The 20,968-nt window shown below is 38.2% G+C and overlaps 1 protein-coding gene across 1 annotated transcript in view; it reads left to right on the forward strand.

The window, feature by feature from the left end:
- The window catches only part of COG5 (component of oligomeric golgi complex 5), a 182,625-nt gene that overhangs the window by 122,295 nt on the left and 39,362 nt on the right, over positions 1-20,968 (forward strand). The window contains exons 11-14 of the mRNA XM_040594563.1: positions 9,448-9,529; positions 11,820-12,024; positions 13,126-13,287; positions 15,266-15,365. Coding sequence (XP_040450497.1) covers positions 9,448-9,529; positions 11,820-12,024; positions 13,126-13,287; positions 15,266-15,365 — 549 coding nt within the window. The remainder of the gene's footprint in view (positions 1-9,447; positions 9,530-11,819; positions 12,025-13,125; positions 13,288-15,265; positions 15,366-20,968) is intronic.

Here is a 20,968-nt window from a genome sequence, read left to right on the forward strand (position 1 = left end):
ACTGTATTTGTTAGTTAAAAAGGTAATATTTTTTTAAAAAAAGGTTTTGTTTCTTTTGTCAGCTGCATAAAGAGACCTTTTTAAAATGTTACACTATTGCTGGAAGTCTAGAAACTATTACACCTTGGATATAAACTGATCAACTTGGTATAATGAAGTTCTGTGCCCTACAGTAAAACAAAAAAATCAAGGTGATTTTTAAAATCATGGTGTCGTTTATTGGCATCTGTTCACCTGCACTGTATAATGTGGACAGCATTAGAAATCTAAATGCACTGTGATTCTAAGAAATCTAGTCTCGACTACTTTGAGAGGATAGAAAAGGTTTATTGAAGACACACTCGGAATTGTCTGTTTCCTTACTGATTAATTGTACTACTGAGGATGATGGCTTTTTGTTCACAGTCTAACATTTGGCAATTATGTTGCTATAGAAATAGTGCAAATAATTTCCTTATTTCTGTCCCATAAGATCTTGCAGTACAAAATTGTTAAATAATTTGCATTGTTGCTTTATTGGTGGAAAAAATATTTAGGCTGTCCTTTAAATGTCTTCTGTTTTTAGAGCAACATTCACAAGCTCTGTATTTCTTTATGGCGGAGCCTTTGATTACAGATAGAAAACACTGTATGTATTAGTATGCAAAGCCTGATTTCAGGAGCCTGCAGCAACTAGCTTCATGGTAATATTCACTATATTGTTTTACATTTCAAAGAGGCTTCACAATAAAGATGTTTTTCACATTCTACTCAAAGTAGCAAAATTTCTGCAGGGAAAAATAAGTTGGAAGTGATTGTCATGAAGTGGGAGCCAGTTTAGAATCAATGGGTCAAATTTAATGTTAGAATAGCTATTTTAGACACACACAAATATGATAATTCACAGATGGGAAATTATACTCATTAAGTTCTAAATTTACAGTGTGGCGGAAATAGAGACATTTGTAAAAATAAATATATATCTTTTCAACATCTTCTTGCATTCTTGCCTAATATTGAATAAGGGGGGTACTTTCATTCTCATTCCTTGAATTTAAAGTTGATGTCAAATACTAAAGAGTTATAGTAAGAACAGAGCTCAAGAGGTTTCATTTCACTAATAGCAAAGTTAATTAGTAGTTTGGTATGTTTTGTAAAAATTAGGTAAGCTATTCTGGTTTTATGTTTGAGGAGACTTTGAAGCAGTTTTCCAGGCTGCAGCATTAATATTATTGTAGAGTAACAGTGAATACAGATCTTCAAATATCTTTGCTCTTACAGTTTTGGTACTCAGCCCACTATCGTTCAGTGGTTTATTAACTTACTAGTAGCTATTAGTGAAAATGGGTTATACTTTTTGAACTGTGAAATCAAGTCACTTTCATGTGAGTAAGTGGGAAGGGGTTTAGCACATGGATTCTGTCAGCATGTAGTTTTTTCCAACAAAGATAGTCTTGTGATCTTGCAAACAGGCAATGTTAATCTAAATTTCAGATCTATACAGCTGAGTAATAATGTCGCTTCACACTATTAAGTTGTCTGCATAGACGCTATAATACAATGCACTAAAGAGATACAGACTACTGGAAAAAAAAATTATTATGCAAGTGGAAGTGTTTTTCCCCCCCTCTCTTCGTTCCACACCGACAAAAGAATAGTGGTCTGGATCCTTTCCTTACCACCGGTCGTTGCATAGAAGGTGGCTGGGTCTGCAGTCTCTCTCAGTTGCACCGTGTGCTGTAACAGCTGTCTTTCTTTAAGGGGTGAAACTCTGGTTTTGATGAACATGGGGTTGCTCGTGAATGGCCCAGCTGAATGGTGAGGCCTTAGAGGGTGGTGATCAGTGGCTCAGGGTCTAGCTGGGGGCCAGAAACTAGTGGTGTCCCCCAGGGGACAGTATGGGCTCCAGTCTTGTTTAACACCTTTATTAATGATCTGGATGATGGGGCAGCAGTGTACCTTCAGCAAGTTTCCTGATGATACAAAACTGGGAGGAGTGGCTGATGCTCCAGAGGATTGTGCTGCCATCCATGGGGACCTCAACAGGCTGGAGAAATGGACTGGCAGAAACCTCATGAAGTTCAACAAGAAGTGCAAAGTTCTGCAGCTGAGGAGGAACAACCCCAGGCACCAGCACGTGCTGGGGGCAGCCCAGCTGGAAAGCAGCTTGGTAGGAACAGACCTGGGGGACCTGGGGGTCATCAAGTTGAACATAAGCCAGCAATGTGCCCTTGAGGTGAAGAAGGTGAATAGTATCCTGTGCTGCATCAGGCAAAGTATTGCAAGCAGATTGAGGGGGTGATCCTTCCCTTTATTCACCACCAGTGAGGCCACACAGCTGTGTCCAGTTGTGGGTTCCCCAGCACAGGAGAGATGTGGACACGCTGGCGAGAGTCCAACGAAGGGCCACAAAGATGAAGGGACTGGAGCATCTCTCCTATGAGGAAGGGCTGAGAGAGCTGGGACTGTGCAGCCTGCAGAAGAAAAGGCTCAGGGGGATCTCATCAATGTGTGTAAATACCTGAAGGGAGGAGGATGGAGCCTCTTCTCAGTGGTTCCCAGTGACAGGACCAGAGGCAGTGGGCACAAACTGAAACACAGGAGGTTCCTTCTGAACGTCAGGAAACAGTTTCACTCTGAGGGTGACTAAGCATTAGCACAGGTTTCTCAGGGAGGTTGTGGAGTCTCCATCCTTGGAGGTATACAAACGCCACCTACACACAGTCCTGGGCAACCTCGTCTAGGTGGTCCTGTGTGTTGGGTCTGGCTGAGCCCCGCAGCAGCCCCCGCAGCGCTGTGCTTGCATTGGTAGCGAGACAGGCGGTGCCAACACACCAGGGTCTGGCTGCTGCTGAGCAGGGCTCGCCCAGCACCAAGGCTGCCTCTCCAGCATCCCACCCCTACCAGCAGGCTGGGGGTGGGCAAGATCTCGGGAGGGGTCAGAGCTGGGACAGCTGACCCAGTGGCCAGAGGGATATTCCATACCGTATGACGTCTGCTCAGATATGAAAGCTAAGAGAAAGGAGGAGGAAGGGGGCACATTTGTTATTTATGATGTTTGTGTTCCGGAGCAACCAGTATGTGTACTGAAGCCCTGCTTCCCGGGAACTGGCCGAACGTCGCCTGCGGGTGGGAAGTAGAGAATAACAGCTTTTGTTTTCTTTTGCTTCCATGTGTGTGACTTTTGCTGTTGCTTTTGTTAAACTGCCTTTGTCTTGACCCACAAGGTTGGGGTTTTTTCCATCTTATTTTGTCCCTTCTTCCTCTTCTGCTGAGGAGGTGAGTGATGGAGTGGTTTGGTGGGCACCTGGTGTCCAGCCAGGGTCAACTCACCACACCCTGCTTGAGCAGGGGCTGGACCACATAACCTCCAGAGGTCCCTTCCAACCTCAATTGTTGTGTGATTCTGATGACTCGCAGCTTAAAATCTCTGCCTGAAAGACTAGTCCAGTGCTTTGAATTTGGCATCTACTAAATGTAATGTTTTCTTGTCCTAGACTAGCGTTAAAAGTATAAAACTTTTACCATTGGAATATTACATTTCCACACTTATTATGGTTGTATTATTGGGGGAAGACTCAATTTTATTAGTTTACAACAGAAAGATTTTTTTTAAGAGAACCTTATCTTAAAATACAATTTGCTAGTCTGTGTTCACTTAGAATGCATAAGCCTATGTTCAGCTTTGCTTCATTGAGCTGGGACAGAGAGCAGGATGAATTAGCACTGTCCACATGTCTTCTGGCACTGTCATTATGCAGTATTATCACACATTCTTAATTGTTTTATCTAAAACCACCTCTGTTGTGGGGAGGTTGCATAGTATTACTGTCTGTGCAGAGTATTGACAATAATAACTTTATAGTAATAGTTGAAACTAAATAGTTACACAAGGTGAACACATTTTTTGCTGATTTGTGATTACGGCCCTGATTCAGCAAAGCACTTAAGCACATTCTTAATTTCACGTAAATAAGGTGTATACCTTGGATATCAAACAGACTGCCTGCATCTGTTATTCTAATAAGGGTGAACTCTGTTGAATTATGACTTACATTAATGATCTTTTTCTGGTTCATGTACACAATAAGGTGAGCCTTCCTGTTGAGAAATTTCAATGCCACTTGTGGTCTAGCCTGCTGCACGTATTTTGCCTGATTTATGTGTGTAATTTCCATGAGCAAGTAATTCCTATGTGAATAGTATGTGTGGCTGAGTTATGGACTTTTAAACAGTATGAAAAAGGGTAAAATTATAGTTGATGGTCCAGACTGGAATCTGATTGTTGTGTTTCTTTATTTTACTCTACACAGATGCAAGTGGGTTGCATAGGAATAACGTTTTCAAAAGTAGCTGAGTGCTTATAGTCCATATGTCTTTCAAAAGCATAGTTCTATTCCCCTGGTTCTGGCCAGCTCTCCAGCAGGTCAGGAACGGCAGGGGCTTGCCCTAGTTATGTTACTGGGCAGTTGTTCAGTTCGTTTCTGAAAGCAAAGAATTAACAAGAGGAAGACAGATCTAAGCTGTCTTGTACTGCCTGAGGAGTTGCATAGGGGCTGCTAAATCGCTTGAGTGCCTGCTGAGCTGTATCAGTCCTGGGGAATAAAGTGGTCACTGGGCACAGGAACAGCAGCGCCAGGATTTTTAATTCCCAGTTTGGGTTGGTAGATTATTAGTTTATGTAAGTGTAGTTTAGATATTAGAGCATGTTCAAAGCAGATTTTTATGAAAAAATAGCCAGTTCTGTGGCTGATCTTAACCTCCCAACATTTTGTAGTGGTGCAAAGTATGAGCTATGTGCAGATTTTTCTCAGCTGTGAGATCAAAATAAAGCTGTGAACAGATAGTACCATCAATTAAAAAATGCTGAGTTAAATGGATCTGCTTTTTTGGGGGAAATCATCTTTTCCCATTATAGTCCTACCGTTGCTTGCAATTAATGTTCATAGATTTAATTCAGTTGTATTCCATAACAGAGAAAATATTTATATGTCAAACTGAATCTTGCCTGTCCTGAGTTTTAGATACCATCAATTACAGTTAAGGTTCTTTTGTTGGAGAAAGAACATATTGCAGGAAAGGAGAAAACAGCATTCTATTACATGCTAAAGTATAATGATTTCCTTCTGAGAGACCTTAAATTATATATAGATGTTTTATGTAGGATTTCTATATATGCAGTATACACCTGAAACAGTTTTTTGCCCCAGATAACAGTACCAGACCTCTTAATTTCCAAAGGTTTATGTGTTCTCTGCATTATTAAACACATACGCTGATGGGGGGAATGTGACAGAATGGTGACCTTTTTCCAGTGTTGCTGGTTATGGAATAGGAAGCTGTTGGAAAATGATTGCCACAGAGCTGAAAAGATAATCGGATGCAGTTCATTACTCATCTTGTCAGCTGCTCCTGCTACAAGGGATTGTATCACAAGATGTTAATCTGCTTGTGACTAGATTTCAAAGCAAGCATTTTTATTTTGGAGGGGGTGTAAGTAATTTAACATCTTTCAGTTTTATTTCGTTTTCAGAAGCAAAAGAAATGGAAAATTCCCAATTTAAAGTCTCAGAATATTAATTGATAAAAATATTAGTACATCCTTGTGGGGTTTGTTACAAAAATATGATGATATGCTGCAAAAAGCTATTTAATTGCAGAAGTTGTTCTTTTTAAGCTAATGATGAGATAGTGTGTTCCTTGAATAAGTTTGCTAGCACACTTCAGTGTGATCTGCAAGACAGCAAGTACAGACACAAGGAAGATTTGCAGCAAGAAGAATCCCTTCTATACATTGAATCACTACTGTGGATATACCCAATGCTCCCATACATTGTCTGCCAGTTAGGGTATTTGGTATAACTGTAGAGCAGGACCAAATTCCTTCCTTACACTGTACAGATGGGAAGATGACAAGAATGCAGTTTTAGCTAGATGACATTTTCTGAAAGCAAAAGGCCCAAAAGATTAGTTACTTTCTGATACTGTGGCATGTTGCTCACAGTGCTATATGAAGCATAGGGGAAGGCTTATAAACTTTCCATTAAAATAAGAAGAGCCAGTAGGTTGGCTGTGTACATTTCAGGCAAGTAGTGCTGCCCTTTCCTTTTCCACCTTCATCCTGCCTATCTTCTTAAGCCCTTGAAGAAGTTGTCCAGTACATGGAGAGGACATTCCTTTGATTTCCTGCTGAGCTGGAGAAAACCAGTCCTTTTGCTACCCTTTTGTGTGTCATTTTCTGCTATTGATTATTGTCAAATGGAATTGCACATTATATTTTGAACAGTGAAAGTATGATTTCCATTGTGATCTACAGGCACAGATGTAATCTCTGTTAGAATATAATATTTGAAAAATAAGCGGTCAGATACTTAAAAGGACTTAAAAAATAATTTATTGAGTTGATATGTAAGCAAAAAGAAATTACAGGTTTAGACTAAATAAATAGTTTCTGGATACTCATGGTTGCATATGGCACTTTTTACTCCAGCAGGAGTATCTAATGCTGTATTCCCATTCTGGTAGCTACAGCCCAGCCACTTAAATACCCCCTGGTGTATGCGTAGGCGACAATATTCTCTAGTTCCTGCCACAAACTCTTACATGGTCTTTTGTGTGCTATTAATCAACAGCTATATTTCACCTCCAGAGTGACTGCAGACTGCATCTCAACAGTGGACAAAGTGAAATACCGTATCTCACATTATCGAAGCAACCAGTAATGACTCTGTAGATGGCGGTTTTAGTAGGTCCAAAACTGGGGCATTAATAATTTTTTCACCTAAACATTTTTGACTGAGTAGTCAATTGCTATGAAATGTTATTTGAATTTTCTGTACAGCTTTTCCCCTCTGTTTCTGCTCATACATAATACAGTTGGTTAGCTGAAACATGAGAGCTGCCTTCACTACAAAATTCTGATACAGTTAATGAACACCGTTTTCCTGGGTCAGAAGACACAAGCTAATGGGCAGAGGTTTAATTGGTACAGCTGTGGCTACTATGCAGCTATTTTCATGAGTATGTATGTATAAATGTCTGACTTTATATTATATATGTGTGTATATATATAGGTACATTTAAAAGTTACATATTTTCACAAAAAAATTAAATGTCACATGGATGGTACTGTTATTTGTCACCATGTTGAATCAGACAATTAAGATAAAAATGTCAATGTGGAGGGACTACATGCAAATTTGTTTTCAGGACCCTTTAATTGTTGTATTTTTATGCTGAGACTGTGACAGAGGTATAGATGCTGATTACAGTAACGAAAGAAATGTTGTTTGAAAGTGCTCTGTAAGTATTTTTCTACCTTCATTAGATTATTTAGAAATTGAATTGAGTTACCGTGCTGAATAGGCAAACATTGTTCCAGGTTGGGATAGAGAATATGAAAGCTAATTAATTTACGGTTGATGTGAAAGGCCATTTGTTTTATGGCAATTTTCACGTTTTATATGTGAAACTGTGAAGTGAAGAACTGAGTAATTTCATGTTTATGCTATAGTAATAAATTTACAAAAAAACCCAAAGATATTTTATGCGGTGCACCTTTTGAATCATTGTCTGATATTGTAATTTTTCTTTGCCCATTTATGAAAATAAAGTACAATTTTACAGAAAATATAAACATAGCTATAAAATAAGGCATGTCAGTTTCTAAATCCATCAGATCCTCAAGCAGTCAAAAATGACATTCTGTCATCCCAGTTTATTTTAGTATTCTGTGTTAATTCTCATACATTTTACAAGTATTAGTCCAACAGCATAAAAGATATTCTCTCTAGATTCTTAACATGACCCATAATTTTTATCTTTCTTTGAATATCTTTAGAGATCAAGAGTAGGGTTGGATAAATTCCTCATCAAATCTCAGAATTTATGAAAGCATTCTATCTGATAGTCCTTATTTATTTATTTATTGTCTCAGTGTACCTTTGACTGATCTTCGGGTTTTGTATCAGTCCTTTAAGGTGATAGTTTTGGAACTGAACCTTGAGCTTGAACTTGCAGTCTTCCAGTGACCAGATCTTCAAGTGGCATCCAGTGGTACCCTCTTAATGGATTAATGGATGACATTCTAAACACCTTCATGACTTTGCATGTTGTTGCCAGTGCAAGTGAATAGAGTTCATTCTTTCTTCCTTCGTCATCTGAAGTAATAATTCAATTTGGTGTAGCTGGACTTTTATATTTGATAGCTAATCTCCTTTTTGTGGTGCTGGAGAGTGCCAAAGTTGAACTGATGCTTTAACAGGGCTTGCGTTATAAACAAGTACTAGGGTTGTTTGGTTGGGTTTTTTTCATTTTTCTCATAGTGAAGTCACTGGCAGTGCCAGAAGGAAAGCTGAGAAAACGCATCCCTCTTTGACAACAATTTCAGTGTTGAGCCCTTTGCTTAAACCCATCTTTATCTGCTGTGAATGTTGTGCTTTGATAAAAAACCTTGGATGTTTCAGAGTGATTCAGGATAGAAACAGCCAAGTGCCAGCATAATATCCTTAGAATTGCTGTCATTTGTCATCACTGCTGGCTGTTTCACTTTTTCATTCTGAGCACTTTTTGCTGATTATCATTACTATAGTGATTTGATCAAACTGGCTGATTTATACAGTAGGGTCAGTACATTACCTGTATACCATGCAATGAAGAAAACTGTTCTGTCCAGAGTGAGCTTCCCCTTCCCATGAAAACACTGGGTAGCCTTCCAAGTATCTAACTAGTGGGCATGACAGGATACCCATTGTCATCTTTGGTAATTTTTTATACCTCGAGCACAGAGACAGGAAGAAAGCAAAAGACAGAAAACAAAATCGTGCTTTAATGCTTGAGTGTAAGTGCGAGATCGTGGGGGGAGTAAGGGAACAGCCTGCCGTTTCTTGTGTGTCCTCTTTGTAAGAATACGCTGCCTGTTTCCTCTTCTGACAGCAAGCCTTGTTGACACAAGGTGGTGAAGAGTCAACTGTGAGGTTCGCTGCGTTTTCATGTGTTTTATGTTTTTAGAAACAGGCAACTGTTCTGTGTGAAGCAGCACAGCATGCGCTGGTTTTGGTCCCTGGCTGGTGTTTGCAAGCATGTTGTAATGGCAGCAACAATAATTGCTGTGATGTAGCCAGCATGAGAACCCCCACAGAATGTGAAGGTCACTGCAATGCAAAGAGATTTTCTAACACATCTCCTGAGGTGTGCTGCTTCAATCTACACTCGTGCCCCTAGAGAGCTGTGAGCATTTCTCTCAGACTTGAAGGAAAATATTCCATTTGAGAGAAGACCAAAGCTTTTGGTTTTGTTTTCTCCAATATTTTTTCTAGCTTTAAACTTGAGGAAAACTTGGACTTTGTTTACTTAGTTTTTATTCTCAGTGATAGTGGAACAGCTTTGACTGGAAGCATTTGTGTTGGTTAAGATTATTTGCAAAGAGTGTGTTTTGAAACTTGTCTTCCTTTTGTCCCTTGCTATCAGGATGGCCAGTCTGATATTTTGTACAAATTTTGGACTGCAGTGACTCACACACTTTCCTCTCAGTTCCAGTCAGCAACAGACTGTAAGTATTCAGTATAAACAATTTGTGATGTATTCTGCAGTTATTTTGAATCTCTCATGTCAATAAGCCCTTTGCTTATTATCTCCTCTACTAGAACTATAGCAGTGGTTCACTCAGTGAAGAGGCTGTGATTTCAGAACTTTTTTTGGTTTTGTAACCAAACAGGGTGATCCTCCTAAACTATGATTGAATTTTCAGAGAGAAATATTTTCTGCTTAATTAAGTAGTCATTATCTAATAACAACAATGTATTTTTGCAATTGAATGTAGAGGTAAAGATGTTTGGAATGATAAATTATACTTTCCAAACTGAAACGCCTTTGCCAAATTCAAAAATAGTATTTTGATTTTAAAGAGCAGTTCTTAGAATCCTTTCTTGTTAAACACTGATTAGTTATAGAAACCTGATTTTAGCCATTTTTTGATACCTTTATTAAATGGAAGTTGAGTTTCTGCAAAATTGTCTCGACTAAATACAGATAAATGGGTGGTGTTCTGACAATGCACAATATTCTGTATATATGTAATACATAAATACAGATACAATCGAGGAATATTAAATATAAATAATGCATAAACGTAAGACAGTACTATTACCAGTACATGCTAATGCAGCATGCAATTGGATTGTAGGTGAGTTCGGTGCTTTCGTAAATGTATCTTTCATGTTTGTATACAGTGTATAAAGTACATACCGATGAAGTGCATAAGATTTCCATTTATCTTTGTGATCTCATTGGCCCTTCAAATTTTGGCCCTTCCAGGCTTTATAGCAGCAATATAATTTTGAGGAACTAGCTGGTTGGTTCATGTTCAGTGGTTGCTAAGTAACTAGATGATCCCAAAAGAAAATGTATTCATCTTGTGTTAAAACATATTAATTTTGCTGTTTGCCTTACACGCCACTTTAACAGCAGTATGTAGATTGCCGCAATCCTGTATGTTCAAGCTGAACACGTGCTACCTGTTTTCAGCACTCAAGTGTTAAGACTGTAAAACTGTGCCATCGGTTAATGGGATTAACCAACATATCAGAAGTAAGGGAACTCTTAGATTTCGTCAGCAGTACTTTGTCTGACAGTTTATTAAAAATATTTCATTACTTACGATTTTTAATCAGTTTTTATATATAAATGTTTAGAGGGAGCATTTGGATTTTTGAACTGTGAATGACGTTTTTACTTTGCTACAGCTGAGTTTTGGGGAAACCGTGCTTACAGTGAGTAGACTTTTTCATTTAAGTGGCACATCTACATGAGAATGTTCATTTTTAACATATAAATTCAAAGTGATTGAATCCACTCACAGACCTCTGGATCATATAAATCAGAGGAAGACCAGACAATATCAGAAAATAGTGTAAAAACAGGAATTCCTGGCAGTTTACAGAGTTTGATAATAGATCATGATCTGCTTTTGTGAGGTTGGGACAGTTTTTATAAACATAGCTTCGTAACCTGAAATAACTTTGCATTTGTTAATAAATGTGAATCCTCCTGTATTCAAAATCAGAAGATATTTCAGTTGAAAGCATAGGCTGGGAATGGGACAGATGTCTGGAACCTGAAAAACCTACGAATGAAAAGAACAGTGTTAATCCCCTAATGTAATGGGAAATCCATAAAGTATGAGTGATATTAGATCAAGATTAACATCAGTTGCTAGAACAGTTGTACCTTTTTTTCATTTCCTGTTACTTGTGGCAAGCCTTTCAAGGCTTAAAATACGTCTGATTTTTCTTTATTTGACAAGTTTAGGAATTGCATATTTTGTACCTTGTTTTAAAAAGTATGTGTAGAAGTATATGCTCCCCTCATCAGATTTCTGAAAAATTTGGCTCATAGAAGTTATCTTTGTGTCTTTCAGATGGATATCTTCAAAGTTGCACATCCCCACACTTTTACCCCATCAAGCTATTGTTTGAAAATTTCTAGATTTAGGGAGTTCTAATCATGCTTTGGCCTTAAATGAATGATAGTAGGAATAATTAAGTTTGATACCAGACGTTTCACTACCATGAGTAGTATCTTTATTGTGCAAAATAAGTTTTTCATGTCCAGTCTTTCAGCTGTGGATTTTGTGTTGGTGCTTTGTCCACTGTATTTAGTGTGATAGTTCATGCAACTTTGAAGTTAATTAGAAATATGACATTATTAATATTAAAGATAGGGTAACATTGTATACAAGTTGTTGATGTAAATGCAAGAATACAGATTGTTTATATGAATCAAAAAATTGTTTTGAACTTAGCATAAAAATAAAGCATATTGCTTACTGCTTTATTTTGCAGCCTCTATGTTTTTAAAACAAGCTTTTGAAGGAGAATACCCTAAATTACTGAGGCTTTATAATGACTTGTGGAAGCGCCTGCAACAATACAGTCAAAATATTCAGAGGAATTTTAACACAAGTGGAACTGCTGATCTCTTTGCTGAACTGCAACAAATGGAAGAAGATACACAGGACATATTCATGCAGAAAACCCAAGATTATGAGTATGTATTATGAACTCTAAGGCAATAAAATGCAAAGCTTTACACCCTGCAAGAGAACAGTATTTTTAAGAACTTAGTCAGAGCGGAAAAATTTTGAAGGCTTTGTTTTTCCTCCAGCAGTTACTGCTTTAATACTATTTTTGAGCTGTAGGATTTTCATTAGGTTATATAATTAACAGTCTTGGATTGTCATGTCTTTCACACAAGTCCCTGACTTTGGAACTAGTTTTATCTTTTTGTCTCTTTGGGTGAGAAAAAGAAAAGCAGAATGATGAAAATTCAGTTTTGTGTGTGTTGCAATTACAGCAGTAGCTTTCTCTTAATGATACAGCAATCATTGGAGTGTGACAAATGCTCAGTTTGTTATGATTCACAGTTTTTATATTTATACATCATAGAATAAACATGATCTGAGTGGTAGATATCAGAAAGATCAAATGGAAACACGGTCATCAAGTCTATTAGGACTTCTAGACTTCTGTAAGATAAAGTATTTTATGTGAGATTTGTATTGGCTTAAATATGTTCCTGAGCAGTCAGTGGGAGACTTATCATTTACTTCAATGAAAGCAAAGTAAAAAGTTCACCAGACTTCTGACAATTAGGTAAAATGTTTGAAAGTGCTCATTTTCACAAATAGAAACACTAAAGACTGAAGCTTGTTAAGGGTAAATTTTAGAAGTCTTTCTATTTGAATCTTCCTGTATGCATATGTATACCAGGAAATATATTTTTTGAAAAATATAACCCCGAGTACAAGCTATCTGCTCATTAACTATGTGGAAAAGGTCTTTCACTGCAATTTTGGATATCTTCCTGATATTTTGCAGATGTTTTTAGTACTGTTTGTCTCAAGAACGCCTTGAATTAAGGATTCCACATAGGTCTTACAGAAAGTGCTAAGTACTGTATTGAACTGTACAGAACGGCTCCCTTGACTAGTTGCTTCAAATGAAAAGCAAGGTGTTAAAATTATTCAGGTGCATATGTTGAAAGAGCAGAGAGAAAAACCAGTTTCAATACTGCAAAGTTTGTATGGTCTGGGAAGATTCAATGTTACCATATAATTTAAAATGTAGTAATTTTGTCTTATGTCCACAGTCCAGAAAAAGCCTTGAAAGATTCACTGCAACAATATGAAGCTGCTTATTTGTCAAAATCCTTATCTCGACTCTTTGACCCTATCAATCTTGTCTTCCCTCCTGGAGGTCGGAATCCACCCTCTTCTGACGAGCTTGACAGCATCATTAAAACTATAGCCAGGTATGCACATACAATACCTTGCAAAATGTAATCTTCAGCATGTCTTTTCTCATAAGTTAAAATTTTAGAAATGACACTTCCTTATCAGTAGAAGTTTGATTACTCTTTAGTTATAAAACTGGTTAGTGTAAATATTAAGTCAGGGTTAAGAGGAGAGGAGAAGAGAATATTTCAGTTGGAGGGGACCTACAGCGGTCATCTTGTCCAGCTGCCTGACCAGTTCAGGGCTGACCAAAACCTAAAGCGTGTTATTACGGACATTGTCCAAATGCCTCTTCAACACTGACAGGCTTGGGGCATCAACCACCTCTCCAGGAAGCCTGTCCCAGGGTCTGACCACCCTCTCAGTAAAGAAAAGCTTCCTAACGTCAAGTCTGAACCTCCCCGGCGCAGCTTTGGACCGTTCCCACGTGTCCTCTCACTGGATCCCAGGGAGAAGCGCTCAGCACCTCCCTCTCCACCTCCCCGTCCTCGGGGAGCTGTAGGGAGCAATGAGGTCGCCCCGCAGCCTCCTTTTCTCCAAACTAGACAAACCCACAGTCCCCAGCCGCTCCCCACGGGACATGCCTTCCGGCCCTTTCACCAGCTTTGTTGCCCTCCTCTGGGCACATTCCAGCAACTCGACGTCCTTCTGAAATTGCGGGGCCCAGAACCGCACACAGCAGTCAAGGGGAGGCTGCACTCATGCTAAACACAGTGGGCTAATCGCCTCTTTATTTATAATTTATTATAAATCTTGCTATTTGTTATTTATTCTCTGTATTTTGTTTTTCTGGAATAACTGAAATTTTAATTTAAGTTTTACTGTCCAGGCTTATAAACTATCAGGAAGAGAAACTTCACACATATTGTAAAGGCCTCATATATTAATTATTCTGACTGTGTCAAAGGCAAAATGATAGTTGGCTGCAAGTGATAATGCCTGATGTAAATATTCTGTTGGAGTGAAAACAGCAGGACGTTAGATAAAGATGACTGCTCCAGGTAGAATTTGTAAAATGAGATGCTTAAATTACCAGTGGTATGTTTTCCCTCATGAAGTTTTGGTAAGGACTACTTTGTTTAATATAGTCTGAAAATGATGGACAGTATTCACAGCATGTGAGGGTGTGTGTGTGTGTGATACTAAATACCGACACTGCGCTTGTGACTGGGAGTTGCAGATGCTCAGAACATGCCTATTGGTGTGGTTGCTGATGTTATTTTGCTCTTTGCAGAGGAGAAGGGAAAATGGCATGAAAATCAGAAATTTCAGCAGAGTTTTCCAGAGTGACCTTTAGTTAATGGTGTCTGGGGCCTTGCAGAGTTCTTGGAGCAGGTTATTGCTATGTCAGGGTGCCCGGTGGCTCTTCAGTTCTTGGGAGGGGTTCATCTCATCACTAGCAACACGGCGGTCCTAGTGCTTGTCTGTTTTCAGTAAGAACATTCATGAATGCAGCCCCAGCTGATGGAGATCTGGGGGGTTCCACAAACAAGAAATAGTGAAAATTATTTGGAATTCTTTTCCTTCTTCCATTTGTTCCCCGTCATTCCTTTGGGGCCTCTGTTACTACAAAGGATTGCTTAAAACACAGCTTATTAGTTGTGTCAAGCTAAGGCGTCCCCTGGGTATTTCTGCACAGCTCATGTAATTCCAGAGTTGAATGACTGTGTGTTCACCTGTAATGTTTGAAGGCTGCTGCCAAAGCTTGAATGTAGTTAATTGCAGTCAATATTTTTGAATGGCTTACTAATAGTGATTTCATACTGAAGTGTCATTCCTAAACTTTGCTCATTTTTAATAGAATAGGAACACTGCACATAAAATTCCCAAATGACTTGTTAAATTGTAAACTGAATTACGGTGCTTAGAAAAATTTGGTTGTATGTGTTACTCTCTCTAGACATGCCATCTAACTAGGTATTCGTAGTTAATTCTTTATCAATTAAATACAGCACTGTTTAGTTATTAATTAAGATTTGTAATCTTTGCTTCCAGTGAGCTAAATGTGGCTGCTGTTGATCAAGACCTGAGTTTAGCTGTGGCAAAAAATGTGGCAAAGACTGTTCAGCTCTATGGTGTAAAGTCTGAGCAGCTTGTAAGTAATTTTAAATTTCTAAAAATTTATGGGTTTCTGTGTACAATGTTTTGGGTTTTGTAGTTTTACAACATAACAGTAAAGCAAGCTAGGTAGACAAAAAACTTCAAATTGGCTTGTGTTTGGAAAGGTTTTCAGTTAAATCCTGCCTTCACATAAACAGTTTATCGATAGCCGTAAAATTTGTCTGTACAACTCCAAATTGAATTTGCCATATTAATTTTTTTATAAAAAACCCATGAAAATGGTGGTTGTTAAGTAAAATGAAGACAATTGGTTTCAGTTTAATATTTACCAAAATTTGATATACCATCGGTGACATGATACATCACCTTTATGGTATTAAAATCTGGTCTATTCAAATAATTTTTTTCACTGTTTGCAACAAATTTTGGGCATTTTTTCTGTGTATTTATTATTTGCCGTGTATTTAACTGACCCTAGTTTTGTTTGCATTTGTCACTGCTTCCAGACTTTTGCCATGCACTGTTACCTAGTGTTAAACTGAATAGAGGAAGGAACCTCAAAGCCTTATCCTTTGGGTAAGGATCCCAAAAAAGGAAATAGTTAGTACAGTCATATGAAAAAAATTAATAATTTTTAAGGTCAACAACTTTCTCAAGAAGTCTGCTGCTGAATTTTTGATTCTTTTCTTATGAAGATATTTTAATTAATTTTGCAATATACAGACCCACAAGAAATTGCTAACTACTTGTATTTGTAAACAAGATTTTCACTTGGGACAATAATTCTGAGAGCAAACTCAGACTCCATTGAGATTAATTTACTGTATGGTTCATTTAAAGAGATACTTGCTAACAGTTTTTTGTAACAATTGGCTACAAAACATTGTAGCAGTTAAGTAAGAATAGAGTCTGTTTACCTTTCATACACTTGCTATCTCTGCATAGCTTTAAATGAAATTCAATAACACGTACCTTGTTTGCCATGGCTGTTGGATTAATTGCATTGGAAGTTTGCAAACCAGTGCATAGAAAAGGAACATAGGTGAAGCACTCAATAAGATCATAAAGATTGTTTAAATTTTTAAAATAAAAATATATGTTTACATGATTTTGCTATATATTTAGAGCATAGTGCTTAAGTTGGGTCTTCCTTTTAAAGATACCAAATCATGGCTTCATAATTTCAGAGTGAAATTTGCTCATGAGTGAAATCAGGATTTTTAGTAGGTCACAAGAGTCATCATGAGTACAAAATACTACACTTGTGTCTCTTGTCTGTCATGGAGTGCATTGTCAAATAGTGGCATTCAACTGGAAAAAAAAAAGACGTATTAGCTGTAACTGTGAAAGGACCAGGGTCTGTTGTGCTCAGCATCTCTGTTAGGGTTTGAATGGGGCCAGTGGCTTCTTCTAAAGCATACATCATGTTGTGGTAAGCCAGCTGGCAAATTCTTAAGAAACCCTGAAAAAAAGTATATGTAGAAATAAGCTGACAGGTATATGATTTGTGGGTTTGTATTAGCTGACCTGAAACTAAAAGAATGTGGGCGTAAAGAGGGAGCCTGAGCCCCTGAACCTCTCGAATTTGACAACTGAAAGTAAAACCTGAAACTTTGAAAAACTAAGTGACAGAATTAGTCAAACTGGCAGAATGAACATGAATGTCCTTCAAGAATATACCCACAAGTTGTAAACAATATAAACAGGTACACTTTTAAACTTTTTTTTCCCTTCCCTTTCCTTACTGATAGACATGTTACAAAACGATAAACTGGAAGGGCTCGACACTGTTGGCAGAGGCATAGGTGTGTATCGCCATCTTTAGAGTGCTAAAATACCATGCCTAGCCTCCAGCTGCCTCTCCAGAAGGGCATGGCTCTCCCACTTGCCCTGTGCCATGCTTGCCAGCCCCGTGGATATAATCTAGAACGTCTTAACTGTTCTTTTGTACCTATTTTGGGGCAGGCAGATTGAGCCTGAAATGTGTACCACGTGTAGAACAAGAGCTATGTCAGACAGCACTGTTTCATTACGTTTTAGTGGTGTAGCCAAGAATGCAATCTTAATTCAATCTTGCAATCCAGCCTCCAACGATAGCTTTCTAAAGCTGAGGAGGGTGACCATGTAACATTTCCGCTCAGATGTTTCATTTCTGATAGCTATATAGAGCAGTGCTAAAGATGGAAATTTAATTTCCTGGAGGAATACACAATTCAGTTCTCCTCCAAATTAAAAGTAAACAAAAGAATCTCAGAATTGTCAGTGAAGAAAGGTTGAGGGGGGCTTTTAAGGGTCGTTAGAAATTGTTATTTTTAATGTTGTAATATTGCAGGTAGATGTGAATGGTGAAAAACTGAAATGGGCACGCCTAAAAATGTTAAGACATTTTGATGTCAGGGGTTTTATTTATTCAATTTCACCAAAAAAAGCAATTGCAATTCACTAAGATTTCATCACTGTTTCTCCAGTTAGCTTTAGATAGGACAAATAACAAGAAATATGTTATTCAAGACTCAAAGATATTACCTTTAAGTTAAAGCAGCATCTAGTAGTCTGTACATACAGTACTAAAGCAAAAACAAATAAGAAAAAATAGCCTCTTCCTGTGAACCCAAAATGTATGTTTTTGTTTCTTGTTACCTTGCATATTGCTGGCTTTTGGTTTTCAGCTTTCCCCACACCAAGAACTAGCCACTGCTGTGCCTGAGACCTATTCATATTTCAACCAGTTCAGATGATTTCAGAGAAGATATAAATATCCCTCCGTGAGCAGTAGGTAGATCCGTTCTGCTGTTGGATGAATCTTTAGCTAACCCCTTGCCTGATGCTTGCTGTGGTTGGTGTATGCCATGAAGCATTCAGAATTACTGTCCTAATTTCACTCAGTGTGATTGCAGATGTTCTTACTATACAGAGTTTGAAGGGATAATTATACATTGCACTACATTAAAAAATAAAAATTTCTGTTAATTTAGGAGTATTACCTTTCAACCTCACCACCCATCCTGTCTTCTGTTAGGTGATGCTGAGGAGGGATGCTTGGCATATTTTCTCTCTGCTGTTATTATTTTGACTCTTATTCAGATTTTCCCTAAATCAGGCAGCCCAAACATCTTCGTAATGATTACAGAAATGGCAAGTTTTCCATTCTTCTCATTCCAGATTAGAACAGAGATTAACAAATCTGATCACTGTATTTTGGATAAGAGCAAAATTTCCCTAATCTGCATTTGCACATATGACTGCTTACTGAGTAGGATTTTGTTCACTAGCCGCTTTTTTATACAAGTGAGGTAGCCCAGATAAAAAAGAACACTAACTTTTCTCCTTGATTTAAGAATTTTCCAGAGGGGTCATCCATTCCCATTTCCAAATACCTTAAATAACCCGTCTTGATAGACACACATAACATGTTGTGTTCGTGTTTAACTGGCCACGTAAGGAAAATTATCTTTCATCAAATGCTGACAATAAGTGCGGTGGAGGGAGGAAATTAATGAGAAACCACTGAAGTTGCATTTCCTGAAAACAAAGAAAAAGTTGAGTAATCTTGGTTTTTTTTGAGAATCCATGCTACTACACAAAAGATAGGTGCTCACAAATCTGCCTCCTAGAGAAATTTTTTCCCATTTGTATAACTGATAGTTGAGATGTAGAAGAGAGCTTGTATCTCACCAACATCTTCATTAGATGGCTTTGACACGGCAGCAGCAATTGCATGGCAGAAACCACTAGGGCAGTGGTCTCTAAATTTTTATGATCATGCAACCCTATCAGTATAAACTTTCTGAGCATGCACCCCCATTATATGTGTATTTATTCATTTATAAATTACATACACATACTATTGAAGTTTTGATATTTTCTTCCTGCACTCCCATGGATTGCCTTGCATAGCCCACGTGGTGCATGCACCCCTCTTTGAAGACCACTGCTCTAAGGTAATACTCTGCAGTAATCTTCCATAATAAGAAGTGAATAAGGTTTGGGTGTCCAGTTTTGGAAAAGATGCCTGGTTGATTGCCGAGGTGTTTAATGTTTGATTCTGTTCATTTATTACTTTAAACCAGTTTCTGATTTATTTATATAAAAATGAAAATGATAGTCACCTGTTGATTGGAAGTGAGACTAAACTGCATTTCCCCCGTTGATTACCTGTAATTTTGTCATTTACTGAGCTGAATTTAAAATGCCCTTGAAATGTTGTGATTTCTCTCATAATTAGAAATCTCTTTCTTGAAACTTTGGTATTACTGTGTTTTGGTTTGCCTGTTGATAGAGCTATTCGTCTTACTGATACTTAGAACTGGATGTCTTGTGGAGACAAGTAATGAAACGTAGGGTTAAAAGCTCTGAAAGTTTACAAGATGCGTACTTTTGACAGCAAGCAGAAAAATAAATTGCAAGATCCTTTGTCCTTGTAGAGACTGAAGATGGAAGGGCCGCATTTGGTCATCTAGTCTGTTCCCTTCCCAGCACAGGACTATTTTGAACAGTATTTATTGTTGGGGGTTTTGTTGCATTCTTTCCACTTTTAGAGTGATGATTTCAGTTACCTGAATTTAAGTACTGTATGTTCTTTTACTTTCGTGCTATTTCTGTTCAGCTTGGCATGTGGGTGGATTGAAATACACTAACACACCCACCAAGTGCACATAGATGAAATGTGTTGTGCTGGGAACATGAAAATGCAGTTGTTTAGAAAAGATGTGATTCTCCTACTTTTTGAACCTGGAGACCTCTACTAGTTTCCTCCTTACAGTTACAGTCATCCTGTCAGACTGTCGTTATTAATTGCAGTCAGAGTCCCACATCAGTCCTTCCTGTCTTGTCTTGTGGAGGCTGTTTGTTGCTGCCTCCTCCCAGCATAAGGCATCACTGTCAGAGACAAACTGGCCTGGTATCTTTTGGCCAATAAACAAGCAAAGAGTAGTTTGCAGAGGCAGAATTGTAAAAATCAGGTTGCCCACTTGCTTTTCAGAGCAGGTCAAGGTGATTATGCTGGCAATGTCTGGTGGATCAAACTATCTTAAAAAACATTTTTATATGTGGATGCATAACGGTATGATTATGTGATCTAGGCAAACACAGACTCACTCTGCTTCCAGATGGCAGAGCACATTTAGCTCCACTGCAAGCCAGGGTGACCATCTCAGCCGTGGCACCTTGCTGAGCACAGGGCTCTCATTCAGGGTGGAGCACAAGCAGAGCCATCTCATGTCTTCTTGAAATACAGACAAAGCAAGAATCTGCGTGGCCATATCACTTGAGGCAGCTTTATCCTGAGGTTAGCGTAGATAAGGCTAAAATCAGTGGGAGCTGTGCCTGCCTGTGACTGGAAAGGTTCCTAAATATGGAATATTGTATTTTATGGCGTAAAATGTTTCAGAAAAGTTTGTCTAAAAAAAGGGATCTTTCCAACAGACAAGAGGCTGCAGAGAGATGATATAATGGAGATCTTTCCCACTGTCAGACTTGTGAGCAATCATAAAGAGGAAGCACTCAGAAGATGGAGAAGCAGAAGTGGGTGTAATGAGGGAGGAAGGAAACAGAATTTTAATCTTTTCTTTTTCCCTTAACTAAATGTGGTTGGACTTGTGATCTGCATCTTATAGTAGTGGATGAATGAGGTGGAGG

The sequence above is a fragment of the Falco naumanni genome, chromosome 5 (assembly GCF_017639655.2).
Source record: "Falco naumanni isolate bFalNau1 chromosome 5, bFalNau1.pat, whole genome shotgun sequence".
In the NCBI taxonomy this organism is placed as follows: domain Eukaryota; kingdom Metazoa; phylum Chordata; class Aves; order Falconiformes; family Falconidae; genus Falco; species Falco naumanni.